General features: G+C 51.4%; 1 protein-coding gene across 1 annotated transcript in view; it reads left to right on the top strand.

Annotated features, from left to right (window-relative positions):
* LOC125951250 (uncharacterized) overlaps positions 1-20,997 on the top strand; it is a 110,539-nt gene that overhangs the window by 55,809 nt on the left and 33,733 nt on the right. Inside the window, exon 5 of the mRNA XM_049679948.1 lies at positions 5,295-5,384. Coding sequence (XP_049535905.1) covers positions 5,295-5,384 — 90 coding nt within the window. The remainder of the gene's footprint in view (positions 1-5,294; positions 5,385-20,997) is intronic.

Here is a 20,997-nt window from a genome sequence, read left to right as displayed (position 1 = left end):
GACTTATCGGCCCCCAAAAAACCCAAAACCCAAACCGTCTGAAAGCTTTTCCCCTCGTTGCGTTATCGGCGGCCGGAGCAGTTAATCGGCTTCGGATCCGAAGCGCAGACCACGCAGACCAGAGGATTGCAATCGAACCGAAAATGATGCTCCACTTCCAGCGTGCGTGCGTGTTCCGTTCCGTTTGTTTTGCTTTCATCCTCTTCTTCTGCTTCTGGTTCAAAGCTTCGAAACCAACCAACCGACCGACCGACCGAAACCAATACCCATCTACGTAGTTTTGCGTATTGCAACGTTGTTGCAACTGCGTGTAATGACTTTAATGATTCGTCGTCGTCGTCGCAATTGTGTGCCAAAGATGGACAGCTCGAATGGACTATGGAGCGCGGGAAAATCACGGGAATACCAAATCGCGGTGAATGCGATGCAGAAGAGGCTCGTTTGTCGCATTTCCGCAGCTCTTCCGCTCGGCAGAGACCGATTCTGGTCTGCTGGAATACTGTAGGAGTGGAGTTCAATTCAACATTTTCTTCCGCTAAAGGTTGGAAAAATTGTAAAATCGATTATTTTTTGGTAAACCTCTCAGAATGAGTCCCTCTGCTCGGCGCACTGCACTTGATGCCGGTAAGAATAAGTCCGAAATCGAACGACAAAGCAAAACACCGTCGAAAGCGGAACGGAAAGCACGCCGAGTTTCCGGCAATGATTCTCCAGGTCCGGGGTTGAATTGGCCAGCCTTTAATCGATCCGATCACGCGACCTGCTCCGGTGGTGCTGGAGTGCTCAGTTCCTTGGCAACACTTGGCGATTGGATACGCGCCAGTTTCGCCATTTCGTCTCCGTTCCGGATGACGATTAGGAGGGAATTATTTGCTTCTCATCCTCATCCGGCCAAGTGACTCCCACTTAGTCACAGACCACCACCACCATCGTCTCCTTCTTTGATGATTGCTTTCGTCTGAGCTTAACGTCACTGTCAAAGACGGAACCATCGAGCGTCGTCGTCGTCGTCGTCGTCGTCCGACAACGTAAACAACGTAAAATGGTAAATCGAAGCTCGCAGCTTTGGACCCTCTGCCCTCTTGTCTTCCCTGGACATCGGGATTGATTTGAGGTTCGAACGAGACGTCGGGACGCGAGTGGCGTCTCGATCACATGAACGCCTCTGTGTGCTGCGTCTCAGGGCCACGAGAGACCGCGAGACTCCTTTTTTGGGGGTATGGTGCTTGCGCGCGAAGATGGAGAGAGGTCGAACGGTCGAGTTTGCCTATATTTATTACATTAACAATGAATTTATCATTTTTGCCCAATGTGGAAGAGACACAAACACACACACGCACACAAAGTGGAGAAATGGGAGGGGTAAGCAATATTAGAAAAGATTGAATTCATCCTGGAGCAGCTGAGCGTGTTATAGAGATGCATAAGATGGGCGCCAGTCCAGCCAACCAAGGTTGCTGATGCCGAGGCTGTTGCCGAGGCTGCCACTTTTGGTAGTGGTCGCCTGTGAGAGCCTCACACGAAGCCACAATGGAGCAAAAGGGGATTCTTGGGCTCGAGCGCTGTGGTCAGATGGTCCATCCATCCATCCGCATGATTACCATTTATGGTTCCGAGTATTGATGCCAGCCAGCCAGACATGGCCTTCGATTGTTTGACGTTGAGTTTAGGAAAGCCTCGTTTAAACTCGTAAAGAGTGTTTTCTCTTGGGACAGTAAGGTAAACAGAATGTGTTTTACTTGGGTAGAAGTTAATGTTAGGATTGAGTTTACTAGAAACCAAAGACACAAAAAAGTTTGCCAAAAGTTTAGTTCTCGGAGCATCATCCTGGCACTAGTTAGCTACTTCTTTGGTGAAATCCAATCCCCATTCCTGTAGCGCAAGGAAGGAGTAAGGCATATGTTTACTCATATTTTGCAAAACAATCCCCTCCGGAGCACAAATGACCCAGTTTCCACGGTTTTCAACGACGGCGATGGAACGAATTCTCTACGGCAGCAGCAGCAGCAGCAGCAGCAGCCGAAACGAGCGCAAACCAAGCAGCCAGCAGCAAAGAAAGACTCGCTTTGGCTACCCCTTTACCATGGCTGCTCGCTCTGTCGGTGTTGGATTCGAATTGTTACTGTCTGTCTGCTGCACCGGAGAGGCCACGGAGCACGGAGCTCGGTGTGCTGCAGAGACTGCGAGGGCACAAAAGAAATGCTTCCCGATTTGGTGGTCGTGGAACGACGGGGCGATGCCGAGACGGTGAAATCCATTTTCATGCTTTGTTAAGTGTTGACATGGCGTCGCATTTGGCGTAAGTGGTGCGATTAGTGCATTAATGCGAACACATTTCTTCCCGCACTGCTCTCCGGTGCTCCGGCGAAGGTATAGGACCAGCGAGGACAGCGAGGTGTAGCGAATTCTGATTTGGCAGATCACCAGGATCGACCGGGGGAGGTGTTGGTAGAGCGAAGGCAAAGGGGTTAAGATGACGTTTTGCCTAGTTGAACTTATTAGGCTCGAAGTCTTCGAAGACTTTTGAGAGTTTCACATACTTGCGGAGTGTTCACTACATCAACAGAAGCATTGAAAAAGATAAAAAAGTTCGTGGATCTCAGGCAACTTGGATAACGAACTCTGACATTGGAATGACTTTGCAATCACTGGAAACTCCTGGTATTAAAGCCCCGGGGGGAGAATCTACCATTATCAATCATTTATCATCATTTTATCGATCGCCATCACAACGTAACCGTTTATAACCTCCTTCGCTGGCGTGTAAATGAATCCAACTGGCGGTTCGATTCGATGCCGGAACTTTAGGGACCGACGAGGATGACAAATTGTCGACAATTAAGCTCGCAATAAATAATTGAACAATTCCAATGCCCGTCGATCCCAATGATGATGATGATGATGATGATGATCGTCGTCGATCGGTAATCGATCCGTGAGCCGATAGCAACGCGAACTACTGAGGCCATTCCCATAACAATAGTCACATTCTGTTATCTTCCTCCCTCTTGCGGTTGTACCCGTAGGTAGTCCGACGTAGCAGCAACGAGCGCATCTTTCAAGTTACAATTGGTCTACTGTCTCTACCGCTGGTGGTGGTGGTGGTGGTGAGGAGTCACAGTATTGTTGTGGCCACAACATCGCGGTATGGTACCGCGTCTCCAAATCACATCCAATCATCTCTCCGGCAGTCAGGTCCGGACCCGGGTCCGGATAATCGATTATTGTTTACCTTTTGCCTCCAACGACCGGTTACGCTCCTTCCACTGGCTAGATGTCGCTCACTGGTTCTGATCTTCAGCAATGCAATGCCCGTAAGGCGCATACCCCTTGCGAGAAGTGGTTTATGTGCCAGCCAGCCAGCCAGTGGTCCCCGCAGTGCCAGAGGTGCAATAGTCAATAGATTTATTTGGTTCTACAACTGCAACTGCAACCTCGGTGCTGCTCTGGTGCGCGACTCCGACTCGCGCTCGTTTCGCGCAGCATCGACCGGCGAACGGACGGTTCGGGAAGGTTGGGTATGTGGAGTTGCTGAATTGCTACTCGAGAAGCCCCAAGACGGTGCCGTTCCCGGGTGCGGGGGTGAGCTGGTGATGTGATCTTTGATCGATTGTGTGTGTGTTTGCATTCGCAGGGAAGGTATGCCGTGGAGGAAGAATTAATGGAGTTTGATGGTGGATTGCAATTTCGCAAAAGCCCATCATGAGCAATCGGGTAAAGGGAATTACCCTGGGAAAATTATATCTGGCCTCGCGGCGAAGGTTTGTCCGTGATGTCTACCTCCCGGGGAGCGGCGAGGAAGCGATACTGGGGAATACTGCACTCAAGTGAAGCCATTCAACCGGAACACAAGACAATGTAGTGTGTGACCTAATTCCATCCGTCCGTCCAGACGAGACGTGCATTCGTATTTCATTCCTGGTTCACATACACTACCAAAACAAAGAACTTGGAACTTCAACTTTGAAGTGCCATTTGATCGTGACTTACATTTGCTCCGAAACGAAACAGCAATCGGACTGCGAACTGCAGATTCATTGAGTAACTCCCGAGCTGCCAAGATCGCGGTGACACCATTTTTTTTTTTGGAAGGATCGCGGGAGTGACGAAACCGATTGCGGGATTGCGAAGTGAAATTGATTTCATTCATTCTCGTCTCCTACCTCCTCCATCGCGTCTCCCGATCCCAGACTCTGTCTAATCCTTTTCGTCATCGAGTCCGCAAACGGTTATAACCGTTTCGAACGGTCGCAAACGTCACAATCTGCGAGCACATTTCGCCATCGCCTACGTTGATCAGTACTCCTCGTGCGCGATTCTCACAGACCGGCGGAACTGGGACCTTTCGTTGTCACCGCCGCCAAACAACAGAATTCGAAGGAGACTACAACAACAACAACAACAAGAAACAAAATGGAATCACAGGAATCCGGGGCTGGGAATCTGTGGTGGAGCGGGGAAAACGGAGCCGAAAGTTCCCAAGGCCCACGCCACCAAACCTTCCCTTTCTGGACCTCGGGGGGGGACCTCAGAAGCTGACCGACCGGCCGGCCGCCGATCCCGGAGCCCAGGGAGCATTAAAGAGTAAACGAAAGCAATCGTATGCGCCACCGTGACGGTAGAATGTGCGGATTATGAGGGAATGATGATTTCTCGTAGCAGGAACGGTGTAGCGGAAGGGTGGTGAAGGGTGGATCCGAGGCCTGCGACGAGGTCCGAGCCCGTGTGAAACCTCACAGCGCGCGGCACTCACATCGTCGCAGGCACCGTATATTCTGGATACATTCGCTTCCCCCCTACCCCTCCCTCCCTGCTTCTCCTTTTCTCGGGGGGGAATGTCACTTGGAGATTGATTTGATTGGAAAATTTGATGATTTGTCAGGTTTACGTAAGTGGCCAATGAAGCGGTCATCGGTGCGGTGCGGTGCGGCGTGGAGGAAGAGGAGAAGGAGGAGGTGGCTCCAAAGTGACGAGATGTCAGGCGTGTTTTTTTTCGTCAACGAAGCCGCCGCCGTCGCCACCAGCCGGTGTGGTGGACCTTCAAGCGCTGGCGGCAGAGATTTAAATTATTGATCCGTTGTCACAGTCTCCAGGTTGCCGCGGTAGTGGTGGTGGTAGGGTTGATGGCGGTAACGGCGATGGCGACAGAACTAGTATTGGAATCCTGTGAAGGTGAATCAACATCCCCGCCGAGGACGCCGCGTTCACTCTGTTTGATGTGGCTTGATAGTAGCTTCAATCACTCTCTCTCTCACGCATACTTTTTTCTCTCTTTTTCTTTCCCTTTCTTTCAGGCACTGTCCGGGTTTCTCATGATGCTGACGCAGAACGGGAAGCTGCTGTACATTTCGGATAATGCCGCCGAATATCTTGGTCACTCGATGGTAAGTTCGATTCGATCCTCCCCTCGGACTCGGTTCGATGATTCATTTTCGACAATTCGGTCCGGTCCGGTTACCGGTGCGCACCGGTAACCCGGGCATACCGGGCGAAGGCGGCAAGCAGGATTTATATTTCGAGGTTACATTAACACGACTCACCGGACTCCGGGGGCGTCATTATGATGGTCGCTACCGGGCTTTTCAGTGGAAGGAGAAGGTTTCGGATTAACGCTTCGGTGGGATGCTGTTTAAAGGATTCGCTGGCGGTGTTGCTGTTGATTGCTGGAAATATCAAAGTTTACTTCGATCGATTGAGGCGGCAAAAACCAACGCAAAGCAAAGCAAAGCGGTTGCCGTGGGGATACGTCACAGAAGTAATTTGTCATGATTTCGAGTCCGTTACTGCGTGTCACAATGCGGCTAATGACTCATTTAGACCAAGCAATCGTGCTACTGCGTATGGTAGAGGTTAAGATCCTCCATTTAAATCGTTTCGTTTCCCACCGAGAAAGACTTGCGCAAGCGACGGCGTCCGGCGAATGCGCTTCCTGCGCCCCAAAAAAAGCGTCAAAAATTAATGTAAACAGAGGATTTGAACAGGACTAACAAGCGTACCGAACAGCAACAGCAGCAGCGCATGAGATGACCAGGGGTTGATGGTCAGAGCATCCGATTCTCCTTTTTTTCCTTCTCTCTCTCGCTCTTCTCGACACTGTAAATATAACGTTAATTGTGCCGACCAGCCTGTGTCTTGACGTGCTTCAAACATCGTTTAAACATCTTTCTGCCCCTCGCCCCAAAGGGTTAAGATGGTGGCCAGCAAGCAGCAGTACATCTTGCTCATCTCGTCGTTCTTTCGCGAGGTGTTTCGCGACTGCCGCCCGGATTGAAACACTTCTTCCAAATGCTCACCCAGAACGCGCGCACACACACACACTCAGAGACAGGCCCAATGGGGTCTCCCGCTGGTCTCGGATGGCCGTGTGATAATGGCATAAACCCCGCTGCGCACCTCCCTCCCCCGCAGTGGGCTAAAAGGGCAGACTAAATGGTGAGGGGCGAGAATGAGCGAACTCCCGGAGCTGAGGGCCGACCTGAGACATGCCATAACTGCAAACTGCCAACCGCTCGACCGACCGCGCGACCGACCGCGCGACCGTCCGTGCCCTCGGAGGTGGCTGCGGCGGCGGCTAACAGGCGAGAAAGATATCATCTTAAATTTCGCACCACGGCAATTTGTTAAAAAGCGCATCCGATCGTATTACAATCCCCTCGCGGCCTCGCCGGACCGAACAGCCGACCCTTCCCCTCCACCAACCGAGGGATAGATCAGATTGGACAGCGTCATCTTCGGGCTGAGGCAACAGCACACCGAAAGGGGCCACCTTGCGTCCCGGGAACAATCCCGATGCGCTTCCTGGGAAACAATTTCCCGTGCAATGTCTTGGCGCGCGCGCGCTCTCGCGCCACGAATCTCGGATGCAGGACGACTGAAGCGAAGCGAAGGAGAATCGTTGATCTTCCTCTGACCGGCCAATTGTGCTCGGGTGTGTGCGGGTGCGATGCCGTACGCCTGTCCTGTGCGCACGCTGCTGCGGCTGCTGCTGCTGGTGAAATATGATTGTTTTGATGTTTATTATTTCTTTCGCCCTCTTTTTTCCTCCTGCCGGGGAGCAGATACTGGAGCTAGCGAAAGCGGGAGGATGCTGCTGCTGGTGCAGGATCTGCTTTGGTTTTAATATTACTTTTTCCGCTTTTTTTTTTGCCTCCCCCAAATGAGAACATAACAAAAAAACAAGTCCGCTTCCATAAATAGCTGCAAGCAGCAGGAAGAGGGAAAGAATGAAAGAAGAGGGAGGGTAAAGGGTGTAGTGGGAGGGAGAAATATGATTATGTCCAGCGAGATTACTGTGAAGTGTCAGTTGGCGCGCCCAGGAACAGTGGTGCTGGTATGCTCGGTGGTTCTGCCACGAGATCATTGAGCGAGACAGAGGGACAGAAGACAGGCTGATGCCTGGCCGGCTGGCATGGCATGGCATGGCAGGACGAAAAGGCATCCATGAATTGGTTTGCGGGACGCGCCAAGCGACCATCAGTCAGCGCGCAGCACCGAGAAGGGCACACGACACACACACACACACTCCTTGATGTGACGATGCAGCTTTTGAGGTTACGTTTGATGGCTTTTGGGTGTCAAAAGGAGGGGGGGGGGGGTCAGAGACGTGACACCTCCTCCATGCTATGCAACGGGTGAGGTCGAGGAGTGTGTGATAACGAGGTGTGAAATGGAAAACAAATCAAACCATCCTCCACCACCACACCACCGCCAAGGATCAGCTCTTCTTCCGTTCCTTTGCGACGCCCGGAGTTGATCCGATCCTCACCGAAAACATGCTCGTTCGCTCGCTCGCTTGCCTCCACATCCGATCTGCTCGACGATAATGGATTGGCTTTTAATATTGTTCTCTACCCCGTGCTCCTTTCGCTGCCGCTGCCCCCAAAACCGGGAGTTTGGTGTTGGGTCCGGGTGGTTTTTGGGGTCACGCCATCAGCGGGTTCAACGCATCAACGCCTCTCGCGTACAGGAAACCTCGACGACTCCACGTCACTGGCGTGCACCGAGTCTCCCGTGGTGTGATGGCCAATTTGCATTTTGCTAAAAGTTCGAGCAACAGCCTGTCAGTTGCACCTCGTTGAAGTCCATCAACTGTGAGCAGCATGCCACGGCTGTCCGGCTGCGCGAGTGCATGTGTGTGTGTGTGTGTGTGTGCTGATGAAGGTACATCGCTAGGTGACGATGATTAGCGAGTTGATAAGCTGATTAGCTGATGTGCCCTTTCGCGCGGCAATCCTAGAGTAATATTCACCAGCTCAATTACCTGGGCTGGAAGGATCGGAGTGTGAAAACCACCGGTCCAGGCACCGCTCAGCCGTCCCGACCCTTGTCGGGTTCTGTTTCAATTTATCCTCGCTCAGATGCGGTCACGCGAGACCTAAAGCGGAACATAGGGATGAGGAGAAGTATGATGAGCAAGGAAAACCACATACCAGGGGTCCCTCAGCAGCAGCAGGTTCATTATTGCGGTTCGCCATCAATTGGTGTTTCAATTTATTTTCACGCCAAATTGGGCAGCCAGACCGCGCGAGAAGGAGGAGGCAATTTTCCGCGTCAAACCACAATCCGGACCTCGAGACTTGCGCATGGTAATGAGGTCGGGTATGGGGGCGGGTCTGGTATCACACTAGAAGGTGAGCCAGAGCTTTCTGTGTCATTGGGTCACACTCAATGTTGGAGCAATTGGACTTTATTATGCTCTGCGTCTGCATACAGCATAAAGTCATCGGACAATGAAAATGAGGGGTTACATGATCTTCTCAACATTTAATGGTTGATCTGATGATGATAAAACAATATTACAGTTTATCTTTTTAACTGCAAAATTTTTCAATGGATTTACATTAACGTTTTAGAAGGTATTTTTAAGATAAGTTTAAGAACTTTATATGACTGTAAAGGACTTAAGCCAAAGGCTTTTTTTACCATATTCTGGAAGATATTTCCATAGTATTTTGATTCGGAACATTATTTCCAACATATTTTTTCGAGTTACATGATATATTCCCGCAGTTAACAAGTAGATGACTGTTCCCAATTTACGTTTAAATGTTAGTATTTAAATGATATGCTTCAAGCGGACCACCTGCTAGAACATTTTGATTAAGCTTTGAATTGACATTTATTGAACCGAAATAGGTTCAATACGGTCGTTTATTTAGATGAAATCGTATTGTCTCTTATTTTGCTAATTTAATCGGCTTGTTATGATCTCTCCTTTTACATGTGCGATTAATTGCTCGACAGGCGATAATTAAGCTCGATTTGAGCCCAACGGTTACATGGAACTTTTAAGCCTCCATCCATTTAAATTTCGCATTGTCACAGTTTACCGATGAGCTTCGATCGATTGCCCTTCATTAACCGGCTTCCATACAAAGGAACAGATGTTTGACACGGCGCCTAGGAGCGGCAACAGAAATAAATTGCGAAAAACAATTTATACCACATTCCTCCCTCCCCCTAAACATAGGATCCAATCGGCATTCCGCATAAGCGCAACATCAGCACCGACCGACCAACCGATAGACCACACTCGATGGATGTTGTCGGCATTACTGAAAATGCGCGCCTGAAGCTCCCTTCTCCCCAAACTCGAGCCTCATTTGCATGAGAACGTAAAACACATTATTCAAATTCTCAGCAGCTGTCACGCGAAACGGTGACATCTCTATGCTGATTGAGCGAACGAACAGGGAGCATAAGGGAGCGTGCAAGGATGGTGAGACGATCACCACCACCATCACCACCGCCACCAACCACCGATGATGCGCTTCCTAACAAACAGTGCTGCTTAGCGCAGCTACTTTTGTTGCGATTTCCATTTCCATCGCGCAACGGATCGCTCACCGGCAAACGGAATGGAAGAGGCTTTAGGGGAGATGGCTTCCGAGATTCGCCACCAACCGCGCCAGGAGAACGGTTCCCATCAACCGATCGCTATCGTGCGATCGACGATCGCCGATGGTTGGTTGGTTGGTTGCTGATGCCAATCCCACTCCAATTGTCACTCAAGCGCTTCGTCGTCATCAGCGAGCGATGTCGATTTCAAGGATCAAAAGCCAAAGCATTTGGCACACGGGTTTTGCACACACACACACACATACAGTACTGCACACGATCATGATGCGATGCGGTGGCCTTTCCGCGGACCTCAAGGCTTGATGATCGACTTCGACAGATTGTGAGATGTTTTTTTTCCCCTTTCTTGGGGACGATTTAAGCTCTGTTTAGCTTAATAATGTGTTACCTTTCGACGATTTCTCTTCGACTCCCGTTTCAACTGAGGTTTGTTGTTGAAGGCTTTTAAGAGGCCCGTTTACACCGTTGTGGCCTTAGCGATGCCATGGCATGGAATGGTGTCATGTTGCTGGTTTTGCATTACAGAAGGAACGACGACATCGGAAGCATCGCACAACCCTGTACCGTGTACCGTGCTGAAGCAGCAGCAGCAGCAGTAGCGATTGCGATGGCAAACATCTGTTCCGGTAACGGGCCAGGCCTTTTGGGTCGCCAGGAAAGCTCCTGTGAAAGGTCAACCAGCGATGGCACCGTGCGTCTACGTGCGTCGCGATCGTAGCCCGCGGATCGTTGCCGTACCGTGTGGTGCTCCAGCATGCTGCAGCCTTAAGCGCACACACACACACACGCATGCGAAAGTGTGATAATGTCGCGTCGCGTCCGGGATGTCCAAAAATTATTGTTCTTCTCCCGGTGTGGCTGTGGCTGTTTTTTGCTTAAGCGCTTACCCAGAGATTGTGCGGCGACGTTACGACGATGAATTGTGTTGCCAACCAGCCAGCCAGCCAGCCAGCATCGACGGCAGCAACAGCAGCAACGAGCCTTGGTGCTATGAAGATGATAAGCCCGGTGCACGCGGGAAACTGGAAGCGGATGGTGAGGTGGCATTTTAAAGCATATTGTATGCTAAGTACCCTTCGCTGTGGCCCTTCGCTGCTCCCTCAGGCAAGGAGGCAGAGTTCCAATGTATCATAATGTGCTGCCAGCGCAGATTGTGGCCAGCCGGTGTGGAAGTTGGCAGCGATAGAGAACGGATGGATACGTCGGTAAGGAGCGGCCAGCCAGGAGCCGAAGGAGACAAGGAAGTCCGCAAATGCAAAATACGTGCACCAGTGATACTTGCACCGAGATATTAGCGTCAGCAGCGAGTGTGTCGCCCTCCTGGTACGCTTGCGCACATTATGTGTACGCGTCTCTTCCTTCCCTGCTTGGTTTTCTAAGTCTCTCGGTCTCGCGGCCGCGGCTCTTGGGCAGATCGGTGTGAAACTGATATCCAAGTGTGGCACAGTAACGTCGCATTTGGCGCATTTTCTGGTGTGAATAGACGGTCAAGTCTAGGCTGGTCTAGAGTCGTTGTGAGGAAGTATATGATTTACCCAAGGCTCTAGGTGTAAGTCTATGCTGGAGACGTCGCAACGACATTTCGGTAAGGATGGTAAAAGCAATTAAGCCTTACTGGATATCCTCGATAGTTCGATAGTTGATTCAAGTGTCAGGAAGTTGTCAGGAAGCTATTAGGGAGTTTGACGCATTCAATACTCGAGTTGAGATATGTTTAATAATAGCAGTGACCCTTGAGGACCAATGAAGTCTCCAATGTTATTATAAATCCTTATAGAACTTCAATCTCGTCTTCTGAAGAAGGGAGTGTGCTTATTGTAGAAGTTGTCAGTAAAAGAAAAATTGAAATACCCTTCCGATTTTAGAAATTACAAAGTACTTGTAGGTCTACAAGTACCTGAATGCACCAAAAGAAGTCTTACTATTTAAAACAAAGTTTCAGTAAAGCTGAAAATCCTCGAGGAAATTCCACTGAGTTCTTAGGCAACCAGTCTAAACACCACACGCGCCCTTTACGGTGGGAAACTTTCAACGCACCAATGCGCACCAAATTGCATGTCGTACCCTCATGACCTCATTATGGAGACAGCGAGAGTTATGTTCAACTTCTCCGGTGTTGTTTTTTTTTCTTTTCTCGCCAGCGAAACATTACCATAAGTTGCCCCCGCTCAGGACCACCATGTCCAACCGGGACACTATCGACAGCTTGCGTATGGTGTTATGTGCCGTGGCCCAATGGCGGGTTCCTGCCATCGGGCTTTTCACGAGTGGCTTTTCGCCATTCGATTATCTTCCTATCGGCCACAGCAGTCGACAAGCGCACGAGTGCCACCTAGAGAGGCTAGATGAGCCCCCGAGCGTGTGTGTGTGTGTGTGTGTGTGGAAGTAAGAAGAGGATTTAGCGATATAGCCCTCCGTGTACTGTGACACAATCGCCAACTGGAATAGTCAACCGCGATTACATTCCACACTGCCCGCGGTGCATCGATTGCGCGTTATGAGCGGCGGGGCCACTACTGTGTGTGACGACGACTACGACGACGACGACGACGACAACGACGGCTGTGCCAATCGTACTCCTCCGTTCAGGCCCTTCTGCCTAACGACCAATTAATAGACACGTTAATTTATGTTCTAACGCGGTGCCCGCTCATGGCTGACCGTGCGCTCGCTATGCTTATCAGCTACTAGCGAGCGCGCGCGCAGTTTGCGAGACCAACGCCGGTCCGAGTCCGCCGGAGATCGCGATTAAGGCGATGGCGCACTGCATCGAGCGAGTCGCATGCGCGCTCATTAGACACATCTACTGTGAGTGTCCGGGCATCACGGCGCCCGTCGCACGTCGCCATCCGAGCTGGACCCGGTCCCGGTCGGACTGGAGGTGCTAACTCTGTCCGTCCGGCTGCTTCGCTTCATCCAATCAATGGTACTCGAGACCGCTCGTGCGGTGTCCGTCCTCGTGGCGTGGTGTGCGGCCGCCTTGGGTAGTGATTCGGTTTCCAAAAGGGAGGAGGGGAAGAGAACCGGCCGCGACCACGGTTTGGCCCCGTGTCTGATTCACGCTGATAGTATCTTCTCCGCGACTCCAATTCCGTAGAAGCGCCCCCGATGCTGTTGCTGACGAGGTAGAGGAGAGACCTTCATAGGATTAGAGTAGCTCCGAACGAGTAGCTCCGTTCGTCCGTTCAAAATGTGATGATGTGCGCCGCTGCCACTGCCACCGCTACCTTCGTCTCTTCGTCTCTATCCCCCGGTTCAATTCCCCGATGGATTTGGCCGGTTTTGAATAAATATAAATAATTCACCGAACGATCGACCGCTGGCAGGGGAACAGGAGGCTTTGTAGGACGAAGGGCGCGAATCGCGAGAATCGCAACGACTGCTCATGCCTCTGGTGCTGCTGCTGCTGCTACTACTACTGCTGTAGGTCAACTGGAGCCAAGCAAAGCGCGACTGGAACGACACTGCCTCTGCCGCTCCCCTCGAATCCCTGAACACCTCCTACGGATCGGTCGATCGTTCGCTCGCTTGCTGTGCTGTGCTGTGCGCGCGCGAAGAACCCGAGCCCACATTGATTGAGGTTAAGGTTGAATAGCAAACAAGCCCCCCCGCGCCACGGCCACGGGACTTGGACGAAGCGAGCGCAATAGGCGCGATCACTGTGGCCACACTTCCGAAACCGAAAGTGTCCCCTGGCGTTAGATAGAGGCCCGCGTCCCTCTGGGATATTAGAGGCATAGAGATCCTGGAGATCCGTGGCTTGGCGTAGCGTTGGAGCGTGTGACTGTGACGCTAACCGGTGCGGTGCGCATGCGACGACGACGACGACGACATGTGGTGCTGGTGACATTTGTACTCCGGTCTATATGGACGTTGCCTCTAGCCAGGTAGAGTAGTGGGTCAACCAGAAACCGAATTCCAATCGCTGACTAGCTGGTGTTCATGTACATGTGTGTGTGTGTGTGTGTGTTGTCTCTGCAAAGGGGGTCACTGGATATTCAATTGCAGTCCAATGGAGTCTAGTACTGCTGCTGCAGCATGACCTCTTCTGCATGCAAACCGGGCGCAAGTCACAGTCTCCTTCTCTTCGTTGCGGACTGTGATTCATGGGGATTGCAGTCTGGAGGAGCAACAGGTGAACTAGAGAGTAGTGCGCGATCATCACAGCATGCCAGCGACATGCTAAGATCGGTTGCTTCGATCTCGAGTTACGCAAGACCCCCGAAGAGAGATGCTTGCAAAGCGTAACAAAAGGTAAAACCAAGAAAATCACTTTTGGGATTTCTAATCCTGAATCCGCCAAAATGATGTCATCGGGCTGCAGCATCGGATCGCAGCGGGGGCTAATTTATTGCAATCATTTTGGGACCAGCTCGACCAGTGTCAGGAGTCTAGTCTAGCGCTAATGCTAAGCCTCTCTCTCGCTGGCTTCTCGGCAAACTGCAACAAGATGAAATGAAGCAAAAAAAGGAGCAGAAAGAGCTGCCAAAGGAGGAGGACAGGGGTTACCACTAGTGCAGCCACAGATAGTTCTGCGCCGTAAGTAGTAGCCCTGATAATTGATCGATGTTCCGGCCCCACTAAAGCTTCTTAGAGCAGTCGCATTCGGCTTACCGGCGGCTCTCTAGCGATGCACACAGACACACAGCGTCGCGCTAATGCACACACTCCTCAGCGCTAAAATCCTCCTGATAGTGGACCGCGCACCGCATGAAGGACTCTAATAAATATTGACAAACGGCACAAACGGGGAGACCACCTCTGGGAGGGAATGGGAGGAACGCGGTATCTTTTGGTTGTGTAGGATGCAGCCTTACCTTCCAGCGAAACGGTTTGTTGTGATGGAATTAGGCAAGGCAAGCGGCCACCAGCAACAGCAACAGCAGCAGCTAGAGCAACGTGCGCGCGCTTGTAAGCGGTTTACGTAAGCGGCGGATTTGCCGTTGATGGATCTGCACAATCTACACCCGGTTTTTGTGTGGTCCGAATTCGGTCACCCGAGCTGAGTCCCGCTTTGCCTCCCTAGAACATGGGAGATTTGTCCTGCGGCTCCTCAAACTCGATCTCGAATTTGCAAAACAGATCGACGATCGATCGTCTTCTTCTCGTTCGATGTTTTCTGACGAGCTTTGCGAATTTCGAAAACTTGTTCCCACCGCCAAATAGGCCTTCCTTTTGCTGCTGCTGCTGTTGCTACTGCCAGAGTACCAGTGAGGGCAGAGCAGAAACGTAATCAGCGTGTCTAATTAAATCCGTGCAAAAAAAAAGCGGCCGTCGCACTCCGGCTTCCGGCGACTCCGGACTTAAGCTGTCGAAGCGGTCTCGCAAAAGTGGATTTTCGCACGATCTATCGGGGCCACCTTGCTGTCCCTAGAAGCGATACCCTGGGAAGCCAATAGCGGGGAAAGTGTTGCGAGCGATGGAATGATCTGTTCGAAACGGAATCCAACCTGGACCTGGCGCGCTCTCCATACGATCGTCACGTGCTAAGGGATGTGTTATATTAAATTACGTACGATTACCGTACCACCTTCCTCGAGCATATCTTGGCTCCTGTTCTCTACACACACACACACACACACACACACGCTGTGATGGTGTTGATTCGTAATTCGCATCGCGACTGCAAACGAACGGATCGTAACAGCGACTCATCCGCACCGCAGGAAGCTGCGATCAGCACAAAATCTCGATCTCTCTCTCTCTCTCCGATCCGAGGCAGTCGATAAATGATTGCTCACAATCATAATCACCCCTAATCGGGCACCATTGCCAGTGTTGGTGGTGGTGTGCATATAATAAAATGGAAAATAATAAAGCCCCGCGACTCGCGACTCCTCTGGAACTCCCTGGCTGCTGGCTGGCCGGATCAGGCAGACTATGTATGTTTGATCGGTTCGCATCGGGCCAGCCTGTAGACGTGTGGCACAACGGGTGGTGACATGCCATGCCCGGTTGTTGTCCGTCGACGTCGTCGTCGTCTGAAGCGCCGTCTGAACTGCGCGGCGCTCGGATGCTGGCCAGCTGCCATGAGCTCGATTTGCGCGTGCCCCGCGATGCGTCATTTGTCACGCCCGGCTCCGGCTGTGTGTGTGTGCCGGTTCGAAGCCGGGTGTTTGGTGTTGACCATCGTGTGCTGGTCAGGAGCCAAGCAGCGGCTATCGAGTGCAATTAATTTTGTGCCACAAGCGCAAACGACACCACGTGCTTGGTTGTGCACGGATTGTGCCAGGTCCGGATTTGATTCACCGGACACCGCGGGCGACCGGGCGGACGGACGGACGAGCGCGCGCCAAACGCTTTGACTTTGCTTTGACGTTGAGCTGCGCGGTTTTTAGTTGGCTAGATGAGACCACGGGAATGGGATGCAGAGGTTGGGATTGGCGTCGAGTGAGGTGAAGCTGTTTTTTTGGAACAGATGTGTGTGTGTGTCAGTATAAAGTGATTCTAGTGCGACAACATAGACGTTTTCGACCGTCTAGAATCCTTTTCTGGGGAGATAAACAACTGATCAACAGTTACTAAAGCTTCTCGATCCTGTTTCTTAGAATATCCGCAAAGAACCAATTGGATGGAGATTGCGACATACCGAAGCGAAATTGCGCACAAATAAACCCATCATACGCTCATGTATGCGATCGCGATCACCCTGCAGGAACGATCGATCGGCCCATTTGCTATTGCCGGGGCATCCCATAAACCAAGGCAGAAACTCCTACGTAAACTGCCGCTACTGCCGATCGCGAGTGCGAATCTGCATCTTCGCCGTAAGCACATTTCATCAATCAATCCTCCGGATCCTCCGAACGCCGTTTTTACACGATTCAACTGTCACGCGGTCTGCGCCTGCTGTAAGAGGTACGGACGTACGAACGAGAGAAGTTTAGGCGATCGGGGCGATCCGAGATGTAAATCGCCCTATTCGGAAGACATGTTCATTTGGACTGCAACCGTCATGAATCTGTCAAAAAAGCGCGAGTTGCAAAAGGGACAAGAGGGGCAGAGGGGACACAAATACAGGCGCACAAGCAAACGGCACACACACACACACGCGCACACACAGATCCCTGGGCAACCTCGTCGGACGTCCTTCGGTGACAAATGTGCCGGAGGGAAATTTATGAACGTCCGCATAATAAATCGATGAACCGATCGAGGTTGCACCGACCGGCGGTGCACCGTTATGTGTGCCCGGTGCCGATCGCTGACTGGTGCGCAGAAACGCATACACAGGATGCGGAACCACAGGAAGGGCGAGATGGCAAAAGCCGTGTCGTGCCGATGCCGCAGCCGATCCCATGTCATGTTCGATCGATCTTTACGATCATGTTTCGTCGATGTTTTTTCGGGCTTCGGAACCCCAAGCACCGGATGCAGTGCCAGTGCCAGTGCCAGTGTCAAGACACAACAAGTCCGGTTTTGGAATGCTGTGGCCGGTGTGTGTGTGTGTGTGTGTGTGTGTATGGAAAGCAATGAAGTCATTTGGTCCGTGATTTGAGCTAATTCGATGCAGCGACTGACACCTTGGTCGCGAAGTATCGAGCTCGTGAGGCCAACTACTGGCCCTGCCCTCGTTGTTACCGGTAGCTGCACGCGAAAAGGGAATTCCGAGCCACAACGGAGCCACCGATCGATTCATGGTTCATTCCATGAACCAGACGAAGGAGTTGGTAACCATTTTTCAAGTGCCGACGTACGCGGGGACTACCATCATCGCCGCGTTAATGACTGTTTGCTATCAAAATCGCATCTGGATCGCATCTCGGTTATTTCTTTTCACTCCGGCATCGCTGGGCGCTACATTGAACGCAGCGGCGAATGGCGGCGGTAACGAGCCTGGCATTGAATCCATCAACTAAATGACCCAATCATTTCGTAGAAGAAAAAAAAACTATCTTTAAACCACACACACACACAATCATGCATGAGAGGCGTTGTGGTGGCGGGGGGAGGTGATGCATTAGTGCCACCTCCCAACAACAACCGCAGATCAACATAAGGGTAGATCACTCCGAGGTTTCGAGACTCGAAACGCGATGCGCGGTGCGGGTTTTACTACCGGTTATAACCGGTTCGCAAGGTAAACGATCTTTCTCCGCTATCGCACCCGCCTAATCTCGCTCCTTTCTTCGCACACAATCGTTAATTGCCCGAGTTTTGTTGCCCGGTGCCCCGGGGATGAGAGGGTAGCCCATAAGCACTCGCCATTTCTCCGGTGCGCCTTATCGCGCACTTCCTACAATGATAAACAACTCCTCGCCTTTAGCTTTATCCCCGGAGCGGTGGTATGTGGCGTGTAAAGCGTGTAATTCACTCGCCGCTGCAGATTGCGTGAGGTTGGAATGGCTCAAGTGCTCTCGCTATAGCTGGATCACCTTATTAATCTCCAGCCAGCTCTCTAGCCAGGTTTCCCTACGCGGTGAGGAGACAGAGTATACGCGTGTACCCCAAGCGCGCCAATGATGTGATGAGAAGGGCGGAGAAGCTGCGTGATCTATTTGTTATCTTAAGCGATTCGTATTTAGCACAGATCGTCCGGCTGGGCTCGCTTGGATTTGAAGTCGTCGCTCGTCTCGTCGCGGATCACGTGAAACCCATTTGGCCGACCATTAGGAAGATGGCAGTCCTATGGGGTATGTGAATGGTACGCGGTCCAGCGATACCACTTCGAGTCTCTAGGTTTTATGACGTGGCCAACGTCTTTCGCGTCCTGATTAACGGCCCAAATGAGAGTTCACCTTCAAATGATCTACCAAATGATCCAGCAATCAACCAACTGCATGACGGGGCAGCGGGCAGCGGGCAGCGGGCGCGGGCGTGCAATCGAAGTAGCCTTGACCGAGTTATATAGTGATCGCGGCCGCCACGACACTCGTTGGCACATTTCTCTTTCCGGGCCCCGAAAACAGCACCAAAAGGCGACGACAGTCACGCGGTTGACACACTGACGCGACCACAAAATGGCCCCCTAGAAAAGTGTTCCTCCGAGATAAACGCGATTCGCAAAAGTGTCTCTGGGCTCTGGGCGGATCATAAATCGCTCACCAAGTGACACCTTCGCTAGGCGCGCTGCTCAAGTAGCTCACTCCCCCATAATTCGGGGCGAAATGACTATTCTCACCAGCAGGCAGGCAGGCGGCCGCGGTAGATCATATTTTGTGATCTCCTGTCCAAGATCTTATGACACGAGCGCCATAAACCTATGCGCTCCATTTTCAAACATTTTATGCACCATCCACCAACCGAATGGTGGGTGTGAATGAAGTGACCAGCAGAAGTCATCAGCCTGTTGACGTATATATGTTTGTTGCCAGCGAATGTGAGCGCGCGGGGCGTGAAAAGAGAAAGGCTAAACCCGCGGCCGGCGATGTCGTGTGAATCTTTGCAAATGTGAGGTGCCGGTGCTACTATTTCTACTACTCCTTCTACTTCTTGCACTAATGCTGCACGTGCTCCTGGATGGGATGAAGTACCGTCTTAAAGAGCGTCTAATGAACTTCTTGGACACGAGCCAGTGCAAACAAGACCCTAACGGGCTGACTGATGGACCAGAAAGGACTGGACTGAAACATCGCACATCTGCCACGAGAGGCTGTGCCCTGCGGGGCCACGACCCTAATGGATCTTGGTCTCGGTCTCGGAACTGGTTGGTGGTGCGGTTGCATGCCGGTGCAATCAAGGAACGAATCACTCGTCGTCGCCTTGGCCAACCGGGAACCGGGTTCGCTAAAATGTAATAAACTCGTTGCATCGCTCGAGTGCGTCCTTACCCTGGGGAAGAAACAAAAGGGAGCCCACCGGGGGGGAGCGGTTCTCTATGGCCAAGGATCATAACGATCAGTCACACGACAGGACGAACGAAACTCGACGGTTCCGTGGCGCATGTCCGGGCAAATTACAGAATATCCATCACATTAGATCAGACTCGTTTCGGCCCTTTTTGGGGTGGTCTCGGCCACTCATCGGCAAGGGCCGCGCGCGTCCGGTGCAGCGAGCCAGTCAGCCAGCTAGCCAGTCAGTCAGTCAGTCAGTCAGTCAGTTAGACAGACAGACAGCCAGTGCATCCATCCAACCCACCAGTCAGGATGGTACAGCCCATTTTTGCTCGTGTAACATTGTGGTCCGATGACGCGTCGTATAGTCTTGTGAAGCAGTTGTTTTGCTGGAGTATAAGTTGGAGCTCTACGACGATCCTTTGGAGTAATGTGATGTCAGAGGTCTTTTATACAAATTTATCCAGCGATTTAGGGCAATATTACCACTACATTATTAGTATGAAATTAAATTAATTGTTTACTAGATGCATTATGCTGTTTTGGTTTTAAATGTTCAATTTTTTCACTTCCTTAAGCCTAAAAAAGTATTGTACTACAATTTAGTAGTTTGTACTAAACCAAAATATTGTTTTAAAATGTCACGAGACTCCCCATAGTCAATGCCTCACAACTTTTATGCCTTTTGGCGGGCATAACAATCCCCTTTCAATAGCTCGTCTAGCCCATCAGATCCCCAACAAAAACTTGGAATGCATCGATTCTCGATTTTTCTCACGGTGCATCCAATGATCGCACGGGGTCATACACATACTTATGCTTCAACAACATGATTGGAACCGAGCAGAACCGAGAACGCAATCATACTCGCACCCACCGCACCGCTTCGATTCGATTGCCTTCCCCCCCGGACCGCGTTCATGTTATTTGTTTTATGCAGACTGAAGGTGTTTTATCATTCCGCGTACTCTGCGCACTCTGTGTGGTTACGATTCGTGGCAGAGGTTGCAGTGGTTGCATCGGCCACTCATCGGCGCAGGAACAGCAGCATCAAGAGCAGAGATCGCATAACGCAAGCGTCCGCAGCGATACGCTGCTTTAATGCGAAATAAATATGTTCCCTCTATAATTACCGCATGATGTTTGTTTTGCCAGACCAGACCATTCCAGACCAGAGATCCGACCAGTCTGACAGTGCAGGAGAGAGAGAGAGAGATCTTGGTAAGGTCAGTTCAACGGCAGCAGCAGCAGCAGCAGCAGCAGCAGCAGCAGCAGCAGTCTGCTTCTGCTGGCAGCTGCCAAAACGAACGCAAGATCCCCGCTGACGAGGGAGTGGTTGAAGACCGTCTACCGGACCGCTAAGCCG

This window comes from Anopheles darlingi, chromosome 2, assembly GCF_943734745.1.
Source record: "Anopheles darlingi chromosome 2, idAnoDarlMG_H_01, whole genome shotgun sequence".
Classification (NCBI taxonomy): Eukaryota; Metazoa; Arthropoda; class Insecta; order Diptera; family Culicidae; genus Anopheles; species Anopheles darlingi.
Note: the sequence above shows the minus strand (reverse complement) of the source record. Positions and strands in the feature narration are given on the sequence as shown.